The sequence below is a fragment of the Polypterus senegalus genome, chromosome 11 (genome assembly GCF_016835505.1).
Source record: "Polypterus senegalus isolate Bchr_013 chromosome 11, ASM1683550v1, whole genome shotgun sequence".
Taxonomy (NCBI): Eukaryota; Metazoa; Chordata; class Cladistia; order Polypteriformes; family Polypteridae; genus Polypterus; species Polypterus senegalus.
In genome coordinates, this window is record NC_053164.1 from 139,750,024 (window position 1) to 139,767,765 (window position 17,742).

At 37.0% G+C, this 17,742-nt stretch overlaps 1 protein-coding gene across 2 annotated transcripts in view; it reads right to left on the reverse strand.

The window, feature by feature from the left end:
* The window catches only part of LOC120539532 (serine/threonine-protein phosphatase 2A 55 kDa regulatory subunit B alpha isoform), a 158,946-nt gene extending 151,666 nt beyond the window's left edge, over positions 1-7,280 (reverse strand). Inside the window, exon 1 of one of the 2 annotated variants that reach the window (XM_039769680.1) lies at positions 7,070-7,278. In XM_039769680.1, the coding sequence (XP_039625614.1) occupies positions 7,070-7,076 (7 nt within the window). In that variant the 5' untranslated portion in view covers positions 7,077-7,278. Of the gene's footprint in view, positions 1-7,069 lie in introns of both variants that reach the window. The other variant, XM_039769682.1, reaches the window with a different exon arrangement.
* Between the last annotated feature and the right edge of the window lie 10,462 nt (positions 7,281-17,742).

Here is a 17,742-nt window from a genome sequence, read left to right on the forward strand (position 1 = left end):
TGTATAAACCTGTGGGGGCAGTGCTATGATATGGGGTTGCTGTAGTTGGTCAGGTCTAGGTTCAGCAACAGTATGTGCTCCAAGAATGAGGTCAGCGGACTACCTGAACATACTGAATGACCAGGTTATTCCATCAATGGATTTTTTCTTCCTTGAGGGCACGGACATATTCCAAGATGACAATGCTAGGATTCATCTGGCTCAAATTATGAAAGATTTGTTCAGGGAGCATGAAACATCATTTTCACACATGGATTGGCCACCACAGAGTCCAGACCTTAACCCCATTGAGAATCTTTGGGATGTGCCGTAGAAGGCTTTGCGCAGCGGTCAGACTCTACCATCATCAATGCAAGATCTTGGTGAAAAATTAATGCAACACTGGATGGAATTAAATCTTGTGACAATGCAGAAGCTTATCGAAACAATGCCACAGCGAATGTGTGCCATAATCAAAGCTAAAGGCGGTCCAACGAAATATTAGAGTGTGTGACCTTTTTTTTTTGGTGGCGACTTTTTTTTGGCCAGGAAGTGCATTTTCCATGTTGATTGAAGAAAGGAAACATACACATCATTTAACCACAGAACTACTGGCTAGGAAGCTGACTCTCTAACATAATGGCCAGTTTAAACAGGCCATAGCACACACCTCCAGCTACATCAATACACTTGTTTTCACTCAAAATTAACTTGTTAAACTCATATCTGAAATAAAATGAAAACATTTTTTATAATGTACCATAACCCAGATTACAATATGTGAATGTTTGGTTGTATAATAGTTCAGCTGAACTTCACTAGTGGTAACACAACTATGCACTGGGCTTTATTCTTATATCACAGAAGTACTTAATTATGAATATTGTTTGTTAAATGGGACATTTGACAAATTCATTAGGAGTTGGAGTAGGTACATTTTTGCCAACACTCAACCCCAACTCCAGGTACCCAAAATTGTCTCTGACGCCAACTCCTCGACTCCGACTTCAAAGCCCTGGTACGTAGAGTCAGATTTCTAACACAAAACCTTATATCTCACTAAAACTCATTTACTACTAGTACTAATAAGGAAGGATTCATATAAAATAAGATAGACAGATAGATAGATTATTAATCCCAAGGGGAAATTCACAAATCCCAAGGGGAAATTCACAATACTTATAGTAACACAGTAGTTTCACTCATTCATTTTCCTAAACACTTATCTAGGTTCGAGTCATAAGGAGCCAGTTATTTTCTGAATGACACAATAATGACTTCCCACATTTAAAGTTAAGCATTGGTAAAATTTGAATAGGCCACAGTCCAAACTGTATATCCTGACATACAACTAGAAAAACAAAATGGTAGATTTTTTGTTGAATTAATCACTTGCTCCATATAACAACATTAACCCACTAAAGAAAATGTTATACAATTCACAATGCATTTATTTCAAGGAGAAGCTGAAGAATCATTAGTATCTGATCGTGATTTGTTGAACTCCTTTTTGGTTTTCATAGTCAGTATTTAATCTTGTCTGGTCTTGGACTTTTGAAATTTCAACTACTCCTTTGAGTGTCCCCCAAATGTATTGCTCTTTTTCTATTTCCTGATATTTCTCAGGGAACAGTGTTGCATGGTATACATTACATTAGTCACAATTTTAAGTGGTTTCACTGTTTTCGTACTCTTTGGTTTATTTGTTGTTAATGTCACAAAGACTATGTCTATTTGGCATTTTGGAATATGTATAGAAAGCAGTGTTGCACATACCATAGTTTGTTCAAGTGATTGCTCAATCATGTCATAAGAGCTAATTCATCTTGCTGGACACCAATCATAAACTTAAGTGCTGGCAAATGTTGTAGTTTCTGCTGTTCACTGAGCATGTTTTAACAGTAGTAATTTTGTGAAAAAACGTCTCAAAGAAATAAAGACAGATGGCATTTTCAAAACAAAGTGACCCGTTAAATACAAAACTGTGATCACTGTGTATACCCTATTAACTGGCCTACCAGGAGCTGAAATATTACCAAAAAAAACTATTATTTTTAAAAATGGTACTATACCAGCATAAAAGGTGGCATACAGACACCTCACAGCCCGTCAAATATTGGCACAAAACTACATTCCCCCACTCTTTGATACATGTGTCTCATTGGCCAAGAAACAAACAAACAAGCACACACACTTCTCCCTGAAGCAATATTTTTTTATATAAGTGAATTATAAACTGCAATGGGATCCCAACCCTTTGATGCCTCAAAGTGCTCCTAGTTTCGAAATGCACAACATGCCAGATCTGGCCAGGCAATATTGCCCCTGGTAGCCGGGAGGGAGAATGATGGAGTTAGCAGTTATTGACTTCAGTATCATTTTGGTACAGGTATTGAAGTAACAATTTTCATACAGATTCAAAACTAACGTGTAATCATGAAATAGGTTACCAATGAATGTGGTAGATAGTAGGATTCTAGGGACCTTCCACACTCATAATATTTTTTGGAAAAATGAAATGTATAAAATTACAAAGCTTCACTGGGCTGAATGGCTTATTCTTATCAAATCTGTTTTAACCTTCTAAACATTTATGTGGGAATTTTCAGAACATTAGTCCGTTAAATGCCCATATAAATACTGTTTATGAAGTTTAACAACTAAAATAAATCAGTGGGCGACAAAAACTACCCTTATTAGGCAGCAAGAGAACTCTACCATCTGCATAGCAAAAGTGTTTCTTAACATTAAACATTTAAGTGAGACATGCAAGTTAAAAAATATGAAATTTACGAAAACAATCCAGTACATTGTTAAAATACACTAACCTCACAGCTGTTACACTTTTCACTTTGTGTTTTTTTTTATATTAATTTGCATTCTTGTCCATGTTTTTGATAAAATTACTCATTTAATTACGCATCTTAACCGAGTTCCCCATTTCCAGTCTCACAATACCAATACCAATAGCAATATTATTTTACATTTCTGGGAATTAATCAGCACCTCCTTTTCCTTGATTTTTTGTTCTTCACTCGTATTTGTTTTTAAAAATTTACTAAAATAGTTAATATATACTAAACAGAACCTGATTAGCCATATGCTATGTCAGTATTTGAATGCTGACTGAAATCAAATTGAAAAAAATTTCAAGAATTGAAGGAAAAAAAAAAAAGAAAAAAGTACTTTGCAAGAATGCAAACACAGCTGGGTTAAACCAATTCAATTCAATAAAAAGTTCAATAAATGTTAAATACAAAGTGCAAATTAAAACAAATGGCTACAGACCTTAAGCTAATCCTGCTTTTCAGGCCCTGGCTTGTCTACGTTTGAATTTAGAGAATGATACTAATCATCATCAACTTTACGTTTTGGCGTATTCAATCAAAGAAACAAGATAAAATAATGGAATGTTTCATATAACAAAAACCCATAAATCAAGGACGCTCTGATATTATAAATCAGAACAATTAAGGTTAAATTTGAAATATATTCATTTCAAAAATCTCTCCCATGGAGGATTCCAAAATAAACATACACAAGACTTTCTGTTCTCTCTGAACAATAAATGGGACTCAATTTCCTAAACTGTCAGCATTCCAAATATTTATAAAATCTGATGGAGCCAGCAAATGACTATCTTCATATTTCCAACATGAGTATGGTACGGGATGCTAGTTTACCAAAACATGTGCAAGATGCAAAGTCTCTTTCAAAGTCTTAAATGCACGTAAAAATTGTATGAACTTTGCTGCAGTGTTTAACTGTTGTCTGTGCTGGCTTTAAGAACCTGAATTTTAAAAGCACAAAGCTTAAATATTTGGAATTCACTCAAAACCAAATGAACTCCTAAGACTAGCAAATGTAACTTATCCACAAAATTTTATCAGTTAATTAATTTGTTCATGAGAGGCAGCAACTTTTTTTTTTTTTTTTTAATTCACAGACACACCAAAATTTAAAACAACAATGCTCAAATAGGTTCTAGAGACAACTGAAAATACAAAGTGAGTATTTTAAGGAGAACATTTTCGTTCATACATGGAGGAAGTATAGCTATTTTCATGTATTTTTATGCATAGTTAGTGGTTACACACACAAAGTAATAATGCTTTGAACAGATCCTTAACATATCTGCCTACATCATTGTTTTTTTTCATAATGTGAGTATATGTATCTTTACAATTTCAGTTAATGAACAAAAACAGACCAAAGGTTAATGAAAATGTAAGAACATTAAGTGAAAACAAACTAGCAACAAACAGACCATTTCAGTAAAAAACTAAAACAGTGTCATTACTCAGAACACAAAGAATCATACAGAACACATGTTGATAGAGCAGATTCTTCATTCCACTTGAAACATTAAGCAACCTTCCCTACATGCAAATGCCAATGTTAGTGTGAAATATTGTAGTATAAGGATATCCCGTAAAACAGGGCAATTAAATGTTTTTGGCTTAACACTAGAATTACCAGAGCTAACCTTTACAAGTATCATAAATTACACCGGCTCTAACAGACTGAAATCAAATGTATGTTTTTATTCTAAAATAGTAAGACGAAGAGCCGTTTACTTCTCAAAACGGAGTGGTGCAGGATCGAACTCGCGACCTTTTGGTTCCCAGTCGGAAGACGATTCAATTGCACCATGGAGGCAGTCATAATAAACGGGTGTCAATGTCGCATGTTAAGGCGGCTTTTTGTTTCTGCAGTTATATTTTTGAATAAAAGCGCAATTGTTGTGTTAGTTTTGTATCTTTTGTGAAAATATTTCTTTGATACTTCAGGCTTCATACATTATATAGTTTATGCCTACATTTTGTCAACTACTAGTAGAATATAAAAAACGTTTCTGCTTTAACAATGTGTTTACACAGATTACTGTAGAAACGGAACAGACATGAAATGCGCGTGTTCCAAACAACAATCTATTATTTCCACTCTAAAACTCCACTTCACTTCCAGAAAATCAATCTAGGCATGAGCTGGGAGAAGTTTGTGCACATTCTAAGTCGGTGGGGGGATGGAATAGCCGGCTGCTTGCAGCCTGATTTTTATCAGCACATTTAGATGACAAAAGACGCTGGTGGAGAGCTGTGAACGATTTTAAGAAGCGATTTAATGTGGGACGGATTTACGAGTTTTTTCGTAGGCTCTGGTAATTCTAGTGTTAAAAGCAAAAATTCATAACAGTTTGGTGCACTTTAGAGTTATATTAAGCATAGCTAAATCACCACAATTGACTCAATGTGTGATGGTCAGTAGATCTGAGCAACTGTATCTGTCTACTTCTTTCGGTTGCTCCCGTTAGGGATTATATACATATAACATTTTGAAATCCCCTTAATCCTAAAAAGCAACTAGGACCAGGACTCCCCTGACCAAATCAGACACAAGGCAAGAAGTAACAGTGAACATAGGGATCTTTCAAACTTGGGGCTCATCCATGCATAAACCCCACTGGATCAGTTTTGGAATTACCAATAAATTTAACATGCATGTCTTAGCATAAAAGAGGAAAACTCCACACAATGACCATTTCTAGATCTTTGAAGCAGCAGTGCTAACCTGTGTGCCACCCCTCCTCTGCATGTTATACTTGGAACAGATGATCACAATAAAAGCTCTCTTATAAAACATGACACAGGAACCTTAATCCACTAATTTCAGTTTCCCTAAAGCAACAATTAACACATTTTGCAATATTACATTATTAGAACCACATACATTTCTGTTACCTGCCTTGTGGCCAGTGCTGCAAGTTCAGGGCTCTGGTTCCACTGGCTTAAAATATGGAAGTGTTTTAAGTAGGTCTAACAATGTTACTGGTTAAAAGGTGCAAATAAGCAAATTGGAAATGATTTTTAGAAAAAAAATTAAGCAAGGATACAAAGGTAACATGATGTGGATATGCCATTTAGGGAGAGGGCAAGGCCAAATGAATTTTCAGTATACAGTAAGTTGTAAGAAAGGGACAGGCCTCAGTTAGCTACTTTTCAAATTAGGTGCCAATTACTACTCCACTACAATGATGACTGTTTTGAAAGGTACTTTGCAATACTGCTCACTATGAAAGAAAACAAAAAACTTAAGCAGAAAATATATTTTCTCTCCAGCAATTCCACTGTTAAGCCTACATTTCTTGCATCAGAGGTATTTCTGAACATGGAACAATAACATGCTTAAGTCACATGTTGCTCAATTCATACTTAATTTAATAAAAACGGAAAATGTACATTTAATCCAGCACTGTGCATATCCTATTTGGTAATAACTGATAAGTCAGGGCTCAATGGTTCTTTGGTGTAGTATTGGGAGGACAAGTGTAAAGAATGATCTGGGACAATTCTGATTTGCAGTTAACCAGAATAAAGCTTCTCCCTATTTAGTGCTGCAAAAATGAACTTCAGGTAAGATGCTCTGAAAACTTCGTCGTCTAGATATTTTCATCAAGCACTGGCAATCCCAGTTTGTAATACCCAACTTTTCAAAAGATCCGCCGTTACTGCCATCCCAATAACGATTGCCCCGTAATTGTCGGCAAGAAAATTAAAAGTACCTAAACGCACAGATTTTTCAAAAAGGTAAATCATTAGTTATGACTTTTGCACCGTTCTTGCTGCGTAAGGGACAACCAACCTTACTCTGATGTGCAGCTTCCCTATGATGGGGAAACATAACGGGCTCTCTTAACACGAATAGTCTAGTCTACTACTAACATCCGAACAAGCAACGCACTTGTGATCGCGAAAATAGTGCATGAATTATTAATCTGTCTTCATCAATTTCTGCAAGCTCTTCTTCACGGGGACACGGTTCTCCTCCTCCACTACCACCTCCTCCAACGCACTCAACTGATGAGCAAGACCGCATCTCCTTGCTCCTCATCCAATACTAGCACTGTAACATTTTACATGCAAGTATGTGCCACAAGGAATGGACAACCGCATTCCGGCTAAACTTTCTCAAACAGGACAAGGGCGCTCCCAAGAAATGAATGCGAGTACCTAGCTGTCTGGGCGTCTTCCCGCGCCGGTGTGCAGCTCCTCACAAGAGCCAAAACAAGGCTAGCTTTGAATAGTCTTACCTGCCATGGTGTTTAATGGTATGCCTGTAAATGGTGGTGGCCTACTCTTTCCAGCTGGGCCACACTGTGAGATGTAGATGCCGTTTCTCAATGAGGATGGAGGTGGATTGTAAACCCGGCGAACAGCTGCTTTCCGCCCGCTATCTTACTCCCTCTCTCGCTCTACCACCCCTCTCTCCACTTTCAAAATGGCGTACCCGCCGCCTCCTCCCGTACTGACGTCATACGCACACCTCGACAAGAGCGGGAGGGCCGTTTGGATGACGTCACGCACCTCTCACTTGAGTCCAGCCTCTCAGAGAGCGGGTTACGTTTTAAGCTAAGCTAATTAATGAAAAGCATAAAATGGTGCTCTACCTCCTGAAGGGTTTGATATATATTTCCAATTTGTAATTTCTTTGCAGAAACAGTATTTGTAAATTTCAAAGCATTTAGGATACGGAAAACGTGTTTAAGGCCTACAGGTTTTATTCAAGTGCGGCTAGTGGGTCAAAGAAATAGATGGAAAATTATACGCCTACTTAGTTTTGATTCCTCTACGGAAAGTCAAGTCGTATTTTCAGCAGGATGCATCAAGAAGTAAAACACAGCTATGCCAAACATATTAATACATTATTCCTGCAGTAGTTTGACTTAACTCCAAAATAGTAATTAAACTATTCTAACAACCTGACTAGTATAACGTTAGGTCTGCTTAATACATACTAATGAACTACCCATATTATAAACAGACTTCTATAGACTGTTTAATTTTCTGATAAAGTTTTTAAAAGCAAATTTTAGATACTGTGGAACTATTGCCAACTAAAGATCTGCTAAGTTAGATCACTGTCAAAGGATAATACTAAAGTTATATGGATTCAGCCAAACCAGACCTCAGGTGCCCCAGTTATTTATTGTTAGTATTGTTTTGCCACAGTATTTCTGAAATTGTCACATTTTAAAAGAATGCGCTGTATGTTTTTTGGACAAGCTGTTTTTAGTCAGGTGGCATGGTGGTGCAGTGGTAGTGCTGCTGCATCACAGGAAGGAGACCTGGGTTCACTTCCTGGGTCCTCCCTGCGTGGAGTTTGCATGTTCTCCCAGTGTCTGCGTGGGTTTCCTCCCAAAAACATGCCGGTTAGGTGCATTGGTGATCCTAAATTGTGCTTGGTGGGTGTGTGCCCTGTGGTGGGCTGGTGCCCAGCCTGGGATTTGTTCCTGCCTTGCTATAGCTGGCATTGGCTCCAGCAGACCCCTGTGTTAGGATATAGCAGGATGGAAACTGGATGTAAAACATATTTTATTCACTTAATTAATTATGTGAATTAATTCTAAATGCAATTGCTTGTCATTCGCATATGAATGAAAATGAAAACATATTTTGGAGTTTTGTAAAGGGAAAGCATGAAGAGAAAAAGATTGTGTCTCTGATCTTAGAGGGACAGCATATCTAATTGTAGACAAGAACAAATATAAAATATAAGATTCTATTACTAACCTATAAACTTCAATTGGTCTTGCAACATACTGCATCAGTAACCTCCATCAGTATGTTCTTGTTATCCCACTAAAGTCAATTCTTTCATTTTTGTGCCCCAAACTAACCTGTGCTTGATGGAAGACAGAGCCACAAGCTCTGCTGCACCCAGACTGGAACGGCCTCCCTAAATAATGAGATTAGATGACTTGATTCATTCTTTAAAAAAATAAAAAAAAAAACTTAAAACTGACTTGTTCAAAAAGGCATATCATTTATTATGACAGTGTGACTCTTCTTTCAGTTTATCCTCTCTGTCCAGGTGCTTAAAATGATTTGCATTTATATCACAAATTCTTTTATTTGTTTAGGGTTGTCTTGTAGTATTTTGCATGTTTATTCTACTTTATTGTCTCTTATTCTAATTCAAAGCTTTGTGTTTTTATTTAGTGTTTTATGTACAGTAGATATTATCTATTTCCAAAGTTGTACATGCCCCATTGTTCATTTTGAATTTCTGTGAAATGCTTTGAGCATGGGAAAATTGCTATATAAATGACATCTTGTTCTTGTTGATGTTGTTCTTCTTCTTCTTTTTATTCCTCTTCTTCTTTCAGCTGCTCCTGTTAAGGGCTGCCACAGCGGATCATCTTTTTCCATATCTTCCTGTCCTCTGCATCTTGCTCTGTTACACCCATCACCTGCATGTCCTCTCTCACCACATCCATAAACCTCCTTTTAGGCCTTCCTCTTTTGTTTATTATTATTAATTATTATTATTGATGAACTTCACCCCTCAATCATTGTCTATGTACATGTGTCAGTTCTGGTTGTTAAAAGTTTCTCTTTGTTTTTTATACAGTTTTTCATTTTATGTAAATCTTGTCATTTTTCCTCAGCTCCCTTTCTTTGCTTTTTGCTCATATTTTTATATTTTTTGTAATTTTGCCTAAGTCCATTTACCTGGAATTATAGGTTTGCAGGGTCATTATCGTCACTGTATGTTATGCCAGGCAGTCCTATACTGTACATTCCACTCATGTTGTTCAGCTCCCTTGTGCTTCCCTCTAGCAAGTATTTTGTTCTTTGATCATTTTTTTATTATGACTTTTGTAAGTTCTTTCTTTTGAATGTTTCCTTGATTTGGTAGATTTAAATACTAAATATCTATGCTTGTATATATTTGGGCTAAGTGTTTACTGGTTCCCCTCTACCTTAAGTGATTTTTGTAGGCACCAGGCTGTTTGAGGGTATAGTCATTGAGGCCTACTTGAAGTATTCAGGCCTTTTTTGTAGTCGTGGACCCAGAAATCAAACTACTAATGAATGTCAGCAAAGCTGACTGCTGGTGGAAATGTAATGGCATAAAGTGCACTTTTAGAACAGTGGTTAGAAACTTCAGTCATGGAGGCTGCAGGTGTTCATCCCAACCTGTTTTATAATGAGTCAGTCACTTTAACTTAAATTGATCTCATTGTTTAATTAACTAGTCATTTATTTTTTATCTTATTATGCATTCAAAAAAGTACAGTGGTGTGAAATTTACATTTACAATAAATTTAAAAACATTTTTTGTCATTTCCCTATTAATTCACCTCTTTGCTTTCTTAATTGCATTCTCATAATGGCAATTAAAATGAATGAAGTAGACACCAGGACAGACAACACAGAACAGGCTGAAGCTACTTGAATATCAGACCCGCTAGTGTGGTCACTAGTAAATAATGGCAGGACACTTAAAAAATTGGCATTAAATTCATGATAAGAATTATGAAAACCTTAGAAATAAAGATAAAAACAATTGAGCATCTCCATGTAATATACCTACACCAGTAACAGCACACTGCGAATACACTTGACTTGTGCATTCATTGTTTTCATCTTCTTTCTCTGTACATTTAGCATTCATTTGCTCAGAGGTTGATGCGTTTGCTGCTTCCTGAGCAGCTCTTCTTTTCTCCACACTAACGGCCCACTTCTTCTCTTCTTTTGTCGGCATGTTTTCTCGTTAAAACTGATTAAGTCAGTGTTTGTGTTGCAATTACTTAGTACGTTTTCCTTAATTTTTCACTTAAGCTGGTACTTAAGTTTTCAATCTGCCTCAATAATGATTTAAGATATGAAGAGGTAGGGGAAGTGACAGCAAAAGTGGTAGGGAATGAGAATGGCGCCTGTACGCATGCACCACATGGCCGCCCTGCTGGCAACTGCCGAGAGTTGATTCTACAATAAAATAAAATAAAAATAAAAAGAGGGATAATCGTGGAGGTCAATCATCACACTGAAAGCAGATAGCAGATGTCACGTAGTATATGTGTACCAAATTTCAGGTCAATAGTTCAAACAGTTTGCGCTACAAACGAACAGCCATGGTAGAGTATCATATATAAAGATACTTATGAATACAAATTTAGAAACCCAGCTTTGTCTTTGTTGTTATGCAGAGAGACCTGGAAATAACAGCTTGTTTAATTTAGGAGTACAATTAAAAGTACAGTTGGTTAGGATGAAAACCTGCTGCCACCGTGGTGCTCCAGAACTGAATTTGAAACCACTGTCCTAGAGCACACTTTATACTACTTGATCTATGTAGAGAAGGGTATGAATGCAACATGATATGGAGAAATCTTTGCCATTTAAGTGCAGTGTTTTCCACTACATTCATCAAATCTCACCCTCATTCATCCTCATTTAGCAGCCAACATGAGTTTCTGTGCTTCTCTTTTGAAAGGTTTTCGACTGCATTTCCGGACTGATCCAATTTCTAGGGCAACTGGAATACTATATCAAGTAGGTATTAGTAAAAATATTGACAGTCTATGTGTGTTATCCTAAACAATTGTGCAATATCACATACCATATCTTATTTCCATCACTTTAAATACTTTCTCTGAATGGACTGCTTTAAATATTATTATCCAGCAGTGTTAAGATTAAACTTTTTCCAGAGCTTTGCTGAATCATTTTGCTGAATTGGTAATGTAGGAGTAGGCATATGTGGAAATAAATATGAGATTCTTTGTTTTTCAGAGTTTGATGGTAAAGCAAAGCAAGTTTGCTTTGTTCCGACTGCCTTTACTGAACTACCTAAGGTAGACCTTTTCCAAAGTACTACTCATTTTATTTTTTGTGATAGGGACTCTGGTATTTTCAGAGTTTACAGACTATGAATTTCTTACTACTCAGTGAGATCACTAACAGTCCAAAATGCAAAATAGCACCAGGAAATTCTATTAATTTCCAGCAGAGTAGCAGTTTTCTCTATTTAAATGTTTATATATGTGATTGCATTGGTACATTTTCTTGTTGAACATTTAGATATCATAAATTGAACCATGCTGAAAATGAAAGCTGTTCTGAATATCTAAATTGGTGCACAGACACATAGCTTAATAAAAGTCAGGACATATTCAGGAATATTTAGAAATCAATACACACAGTACAAGATTCTTACAAGGACAAAAGCCAGTCATAATATAGAACAAATAGTTCATAAAAAGAGACAAACACAAACAAGTTATTTGAAACTCAAAACATCACAGCACAGGACTTTAATTCAAACTGAGAAGCAAATAATAAGGTCTCCTGCATATCCTGCTATTGACAGCAACTGATCTTAAGTGCACGTATAGTTAGAAATGCTGCCTGAATGGTCATATTTAGACCCCAGTTGGCAGCTGACAAAATCACTTTTTATGCCGGATAAAGTTTTCAAGATGCTGATAGTGAAATCATAAAAAAAATAAAAAATAGTATCAAATTCATATTGTATAATAATATTCAACAACCCAGAAAAAAATACATAAATATAAACCAAGGTCCAGTGTGTCTGTATCTGTTGCAGTTTTACTTGTGGCCTGACTATAACCCTTCAACTTAAGGATGGCAAACTCACTATCATCTTTTTCCGGTTTAGTCTGACTAGACTACATAGGTTACTCATTCACCAGGCACTTATCGATAAACATCTTTCCCAGGAGCATTTCCTGCTATCTCTGTTTATATAAGGTCCCTTCATACTACACAATTATTTACATAATTTTTGCCATTCCAGCAACTCAGTTAGAATAAAATAGGTTTGAGTTTACCTTAAATCATAGGGGCAGGCCTGTGTGTAAGAGTGCCAACAACCAATGAGACTTCAGTCAGAAGTAATAATCATAATAATAATAATAATACATTTTATTTATATAGCGCCTTTCCCATGCTCAAGGCACTTACAAAATATAAGAAAGAACGGCAAGGTATACAGTATATAGCATTGTACAAACCAAATAAATAAATAAAGATTACGACAGTGAATTCAGAGGAAAAAAAGCCTAACAGACAACATAATTAACGGTCTATCACACACACATACAGGTTACATGAGCATCTTGACAGAGAGGTAAACTGAGAGAAGGGTAATAAAGTTAGGTAGCGCTAAAAGCCTTCCTGAACAGATGAGTTTTGAGTTGTTTTTTAAAAGAATTCATGGAGTCAGCTGATCTAATTAATTTCAGTAGGTCATTCCAGAGTCTGGGTGCTATATAGCTGAAGGCCCTGTCACCCATGGAGTGTAGATTAGTGTGGGGCACAACAAGACTGCCAGAATCAGAGGACCCTAGAGGATGGGCAGGCACATAGTGATGGAGAAGATCACTGATGTAGTTTGGTGTGAGGTTATTTAAGGCTTAGTAGGTTATTAGTAGGATTTTATATTAGATTCTGTAAGACACAGGGAGCCAGTGAAGACAGAGCAGGATGGGTGTTATGTGCTCGCTGCTGCTGGTTCGAGTAAGGACTCTTGCAGCTGAGTTTTGAATAAGCTGGAGCTGTGATATAAGATTGGAAGGGGCACCTGCCAGCACAGAGTTACAATAATCGATGCGGGATGTGATAAAAGCATGGACAAGTTTCTCTGCCTTAGAAAAGGAGAGGAAGGAGCGAACACGTGATATGTTACGGAGGTGAAAGTAAGAAAGTTTTTTAATGTGACTTATGTGGGTGGAATAAAAAAGGGAGGAATCAAAATTGACACCAAGATTCTTTGCAGTAGAGGCAGGTCTGATGAGATCACCGCTAATATGGACTGGGAAATTGCAGTTTTGTTGCAATTTAATTTTAAAGAGTTCTGCTCCATCTAGGTTTTAATTTCACTAAGGCAGGTTGTGAGCTGAGAAAGCTCTGATGAAGTTTCACTTTTAACATTGAAGTAGGGTTGAGTATCATCTGCATAAAATGATAGCCCAGTCCATAGATACGAATAATATGGCCAAGGGGAAGCATATAAATACAGAAGAGAAGAGGACCGAGGACAGAGCTCTGATGAACTCCTTGTGTGACTGGTGCCGAGCTGGATCTGCTGTTGCCAAGACTAACAAACTCTTGCCTATCAGTCAGATATGACCTGAACCACTGGAGGGCAGTGCCAGAGATACCCAGCATGTTCTCCATTCTGGACAGTAGAATGTCATGTCTGACAGTGTCAAATGCTGCACTGAGGTCTAATAGAATTAATATGCTGGTTTGTCCAGAGTCTGCTGCCATAAGCAAATCATTGGTTACCCGTAGCAGAGCAGTTTCACAGCTGTGCCGCACCCTAAAACCAGATTGAAAGGGTTCCATCAAGTTATTTGTGGTTAAGTAATTGTTGAGCTGGGAGGTTACAACACGCTCAAGAATTTTGACAGGAAACACTTCGGGAATAAGGAGCAAGGGTGTTTTGGACTCTGAAAATAGAAGAAAGGCTCGTCTGTCTGATATCTTGCTTTTGTCGTCCCCATGACAGAATGGAAAATGGATAGAATATGGCTTAGAATGCAGGCTAATCATACCTGGAAAGTTTTCTTACAGTACTGGTGCCATTGGGCAGCATGTAAATTAGCTGTCAACATGCTGTAAACTCACAATACTTTAGAAGATTAAACTGTGCAGGAAAGTCATCACGCAGTCAAGTAAATCTTAATCCCATGTGATTCTAGTTATGTAATCTGAGATCCTGAAGGCAACAGACAGGCAACTAGGAGTTGTGTAATATGCCATCAACTTTAGCGTGATTTAGAACAATCAGAAGAGGACTCTATCTCACACACACTCTCTCTCTCTCTCTCTATATATATATATATATATAAATTATTCTTTATCTGGTTATATCTGTAAACCCATTTCTATTTAAAGTACACATCTCCAGACAACACACCTCTAGGAATAACTGAGGTATGTAAGCCCCTCCACCATGATGCAACTAAGGTTTGCAGAGAAATTTATGTTTTTGATGTTTGATGCTTGCAAATGAAGTTGTTCTCTTAGCTTCATCCCATTATAAATACAAAATTATTTACAGCCAAGTGTGATGTGATTGGGATGAGCATTAGCAGCTTATACTTAAGATAATGATCCAATGCGAAATAGATTGGAGGAGTCTAAGTACCTCAAGGTACCTTGTTCTCAAATGATAGTAGGGTTGATCATGAGATTGAGCAATGAATCAGTGCAGCAATGGCAGCTTTGAAAATGTATTGTTGAAACAAGGGCTAAGGCCTCATATTAATCTTTCTATGAAACTTTCATACTTGTTGGTTTATGCCTACATTTATATCCTCACCTAAGATCACAAGCTGAAACATGAGCTGGCAACTGTTTAGCATGACTTAACTTTCATTTACAACAGTTCGAAAATGACCATACCAATGACGTGAAAATAAAATGTAAAAAATTGAACACCACAACATAGTTAAAGGCTACAAAATTTCCTTATTCTGTCTCTTTCTTTATTATCTTTTTTCTTCTATTAATATTTGTAATTTATATACAGTATTCTGGATAATACAGATAAGGTTTAACAGGGAAGCTTCTTTTAAATGGCACTGTGTTACTTAAAGAAATTAGTTTTGCACCACAAAATATATGGATATATCTTTTCTAATATGTGCATGATATCTAACTCTCAGGAACACTATTTGCTTCAAACTGGATGTATTCTGTAAATTGTAAAGCTTTTGTTTATATTTCTTTAGGTGTTCAGCCACTGTGGGTGATGAAAGTTTTTTTTTTCTTTTAGGTAATGCTTCACTTAATACTACACATTTCTGTGGCAAATGAATTACTGGCATGACTGAGAAAAAGTAACTTAAAAACTAAGATACCTCTATCCATTATGATCAAACTAGACCAAGCTTATCATATCTTTATGAAACGCTTTGCACTTCAGGATGAACTGCCAATCTGGAATACGGCACCTGCTGTATATTTGACTCTATTCAGAGAATGAGTGCAGTCATTTTTTCTTACCTGTAAATTATATTTTACAGTATGTATCACTTTGACATAATTTAATAATCATTGGCCCAAACTGCAGTAGTTGCACTTTGTCTGGGGTATGTCTTAAAACATTCTACACAAAAAGTGAATTATGCACCTCCTAGCAAATTAAGTGTTAAAAAATGGCTCCCAGAGTGAATACTGCTTTAACTGTAGTCTTGCTATCTATATGGTTACAGGAGCTGAATCCAAATAGAGACCACAATATTACCGTTGCGTAACTGAAGGCATTTCCAAATTGAGTAGGGCTCAATAGTTAGTAGTTACATTTAATGGGTGTCTGCAGGCACTTTAGTTGGGGGGGAAGGAGACGTGTTGATAGATGATTGTCCATTAACCTTGACTTTCAGAAAGGCTTAGGAAAAGTATCATGTACTAAACTACAAATGAAACAGCAATTGAATAGCACCTTCTTTAAGTCAACTAGTGGCTCTTTTAGAATTCTGTAAAGCACATGATACATTGTAGACTGCGGTGGACTGGTGCCCTGCTCGGGGTTTGTTTCCTGCCTTGCACCCTGTGTTGGCTGGGATTGGCTCCAGCAGACCCCCGTTACCCTGTACTTAGGATATAGCGGGTTGGATAATGGATGGATGGATGGATGGATGCACTGTAGAACAATATAGTAAAAGTCATGTGTTTATTTAAAAAGTTAGGGAAAATAATTTTCAAATGATACATTAAAAACATTGCATTTAGTATTCTCACAGCAGACATGCCATGGTAGCCCAAAAGCTTTTCTTTCAATGCTACACATTCAAAAAATAAAACGATTTAAGGTTTTATGAAGGAAAAACTCAAAGTTTGGGAAATAGCATGCCTGATAGTGACATGCTCATTTGTGACTCTCACTTTGCAAAATTGTTAACTTTTTTTTAGTGCATGCTGCATGACAGAAAATGTACGGTCCTAGGAGCAGTTGGGTTTTAGCCCTTGATGAATAAACACAGATGGCAGCTGTGTCACGTGAACCAACTATTGAAAAACTTTACACCTTTTACACCACTGCAAAAAAGTCTGACTCACATAGCTTTACTAAGCGTGAAGTTATTAAGCAAAATATAAGTGGCAGGGAAAAAAAAATTAAAAAACAGAACTAGCACTTGGTAAACAAATATAGAGATGGAACAAAAACTTCCTGTATTTGAGAGTATGTTTACTACTGATATTTTCCAACTATAATGTCTCATGGTTAGCAGAGTAAAAGTCTATAGAATTTGATGCTCCTGTGTAGACATAATGTTTACCACTTTTATATAAACCCTCTTCACAGAACAACCTGAGCCCATTGAATAAGGAATTGGTACAAAATCTTGGCCACCAGAAATCTTTACTTGCAGCTGTATCTATGAGTTTAGATTTTTTTTCTCAGTGATACACTACTAAAACTGTACATCCAGGGAGTTCTCCAATCTTGTACCATTTTGCTGATAGACTATGCTATGTCACCTTGTATGTAATGCTGAAAGTGATTCAGTCATTTTTAAAAATGGGTGGTGGAAAGAATTATTTACCTCTGTAAAACATTCCAATTAACAAATCATAATTGGGTAGCATGGTGGTGCGGTGGTAGTGCTGCTGCAACACAGTAAGGAGTCCTGGGTTTGATTCCCGGGTCCTCCCTGCGTGGAGTTTGCATGTTCTCTCCATGTCTGCGTGGGTTTCCTCCGGGTGCTCTGGTTTCCTCCCACAGTCCAAAGACATGCAGGTTAGGTGCATTGGCGATTCAAAATTGTCCCTAGTGTGTGGCTGTGTGTGTGTGCCCTGCGGTGGGCTGGCGCCCTGCCCAGGGATTTGTTCCTGTGTTGGTCCAGCAGACCCCCGTGACCCTGTGTTAGAATATAGCGGGTTGGATAATGAGTGAGTGACTGAAACATACTGTATATGAATTGAAATCAGGCCTTTCTCATGA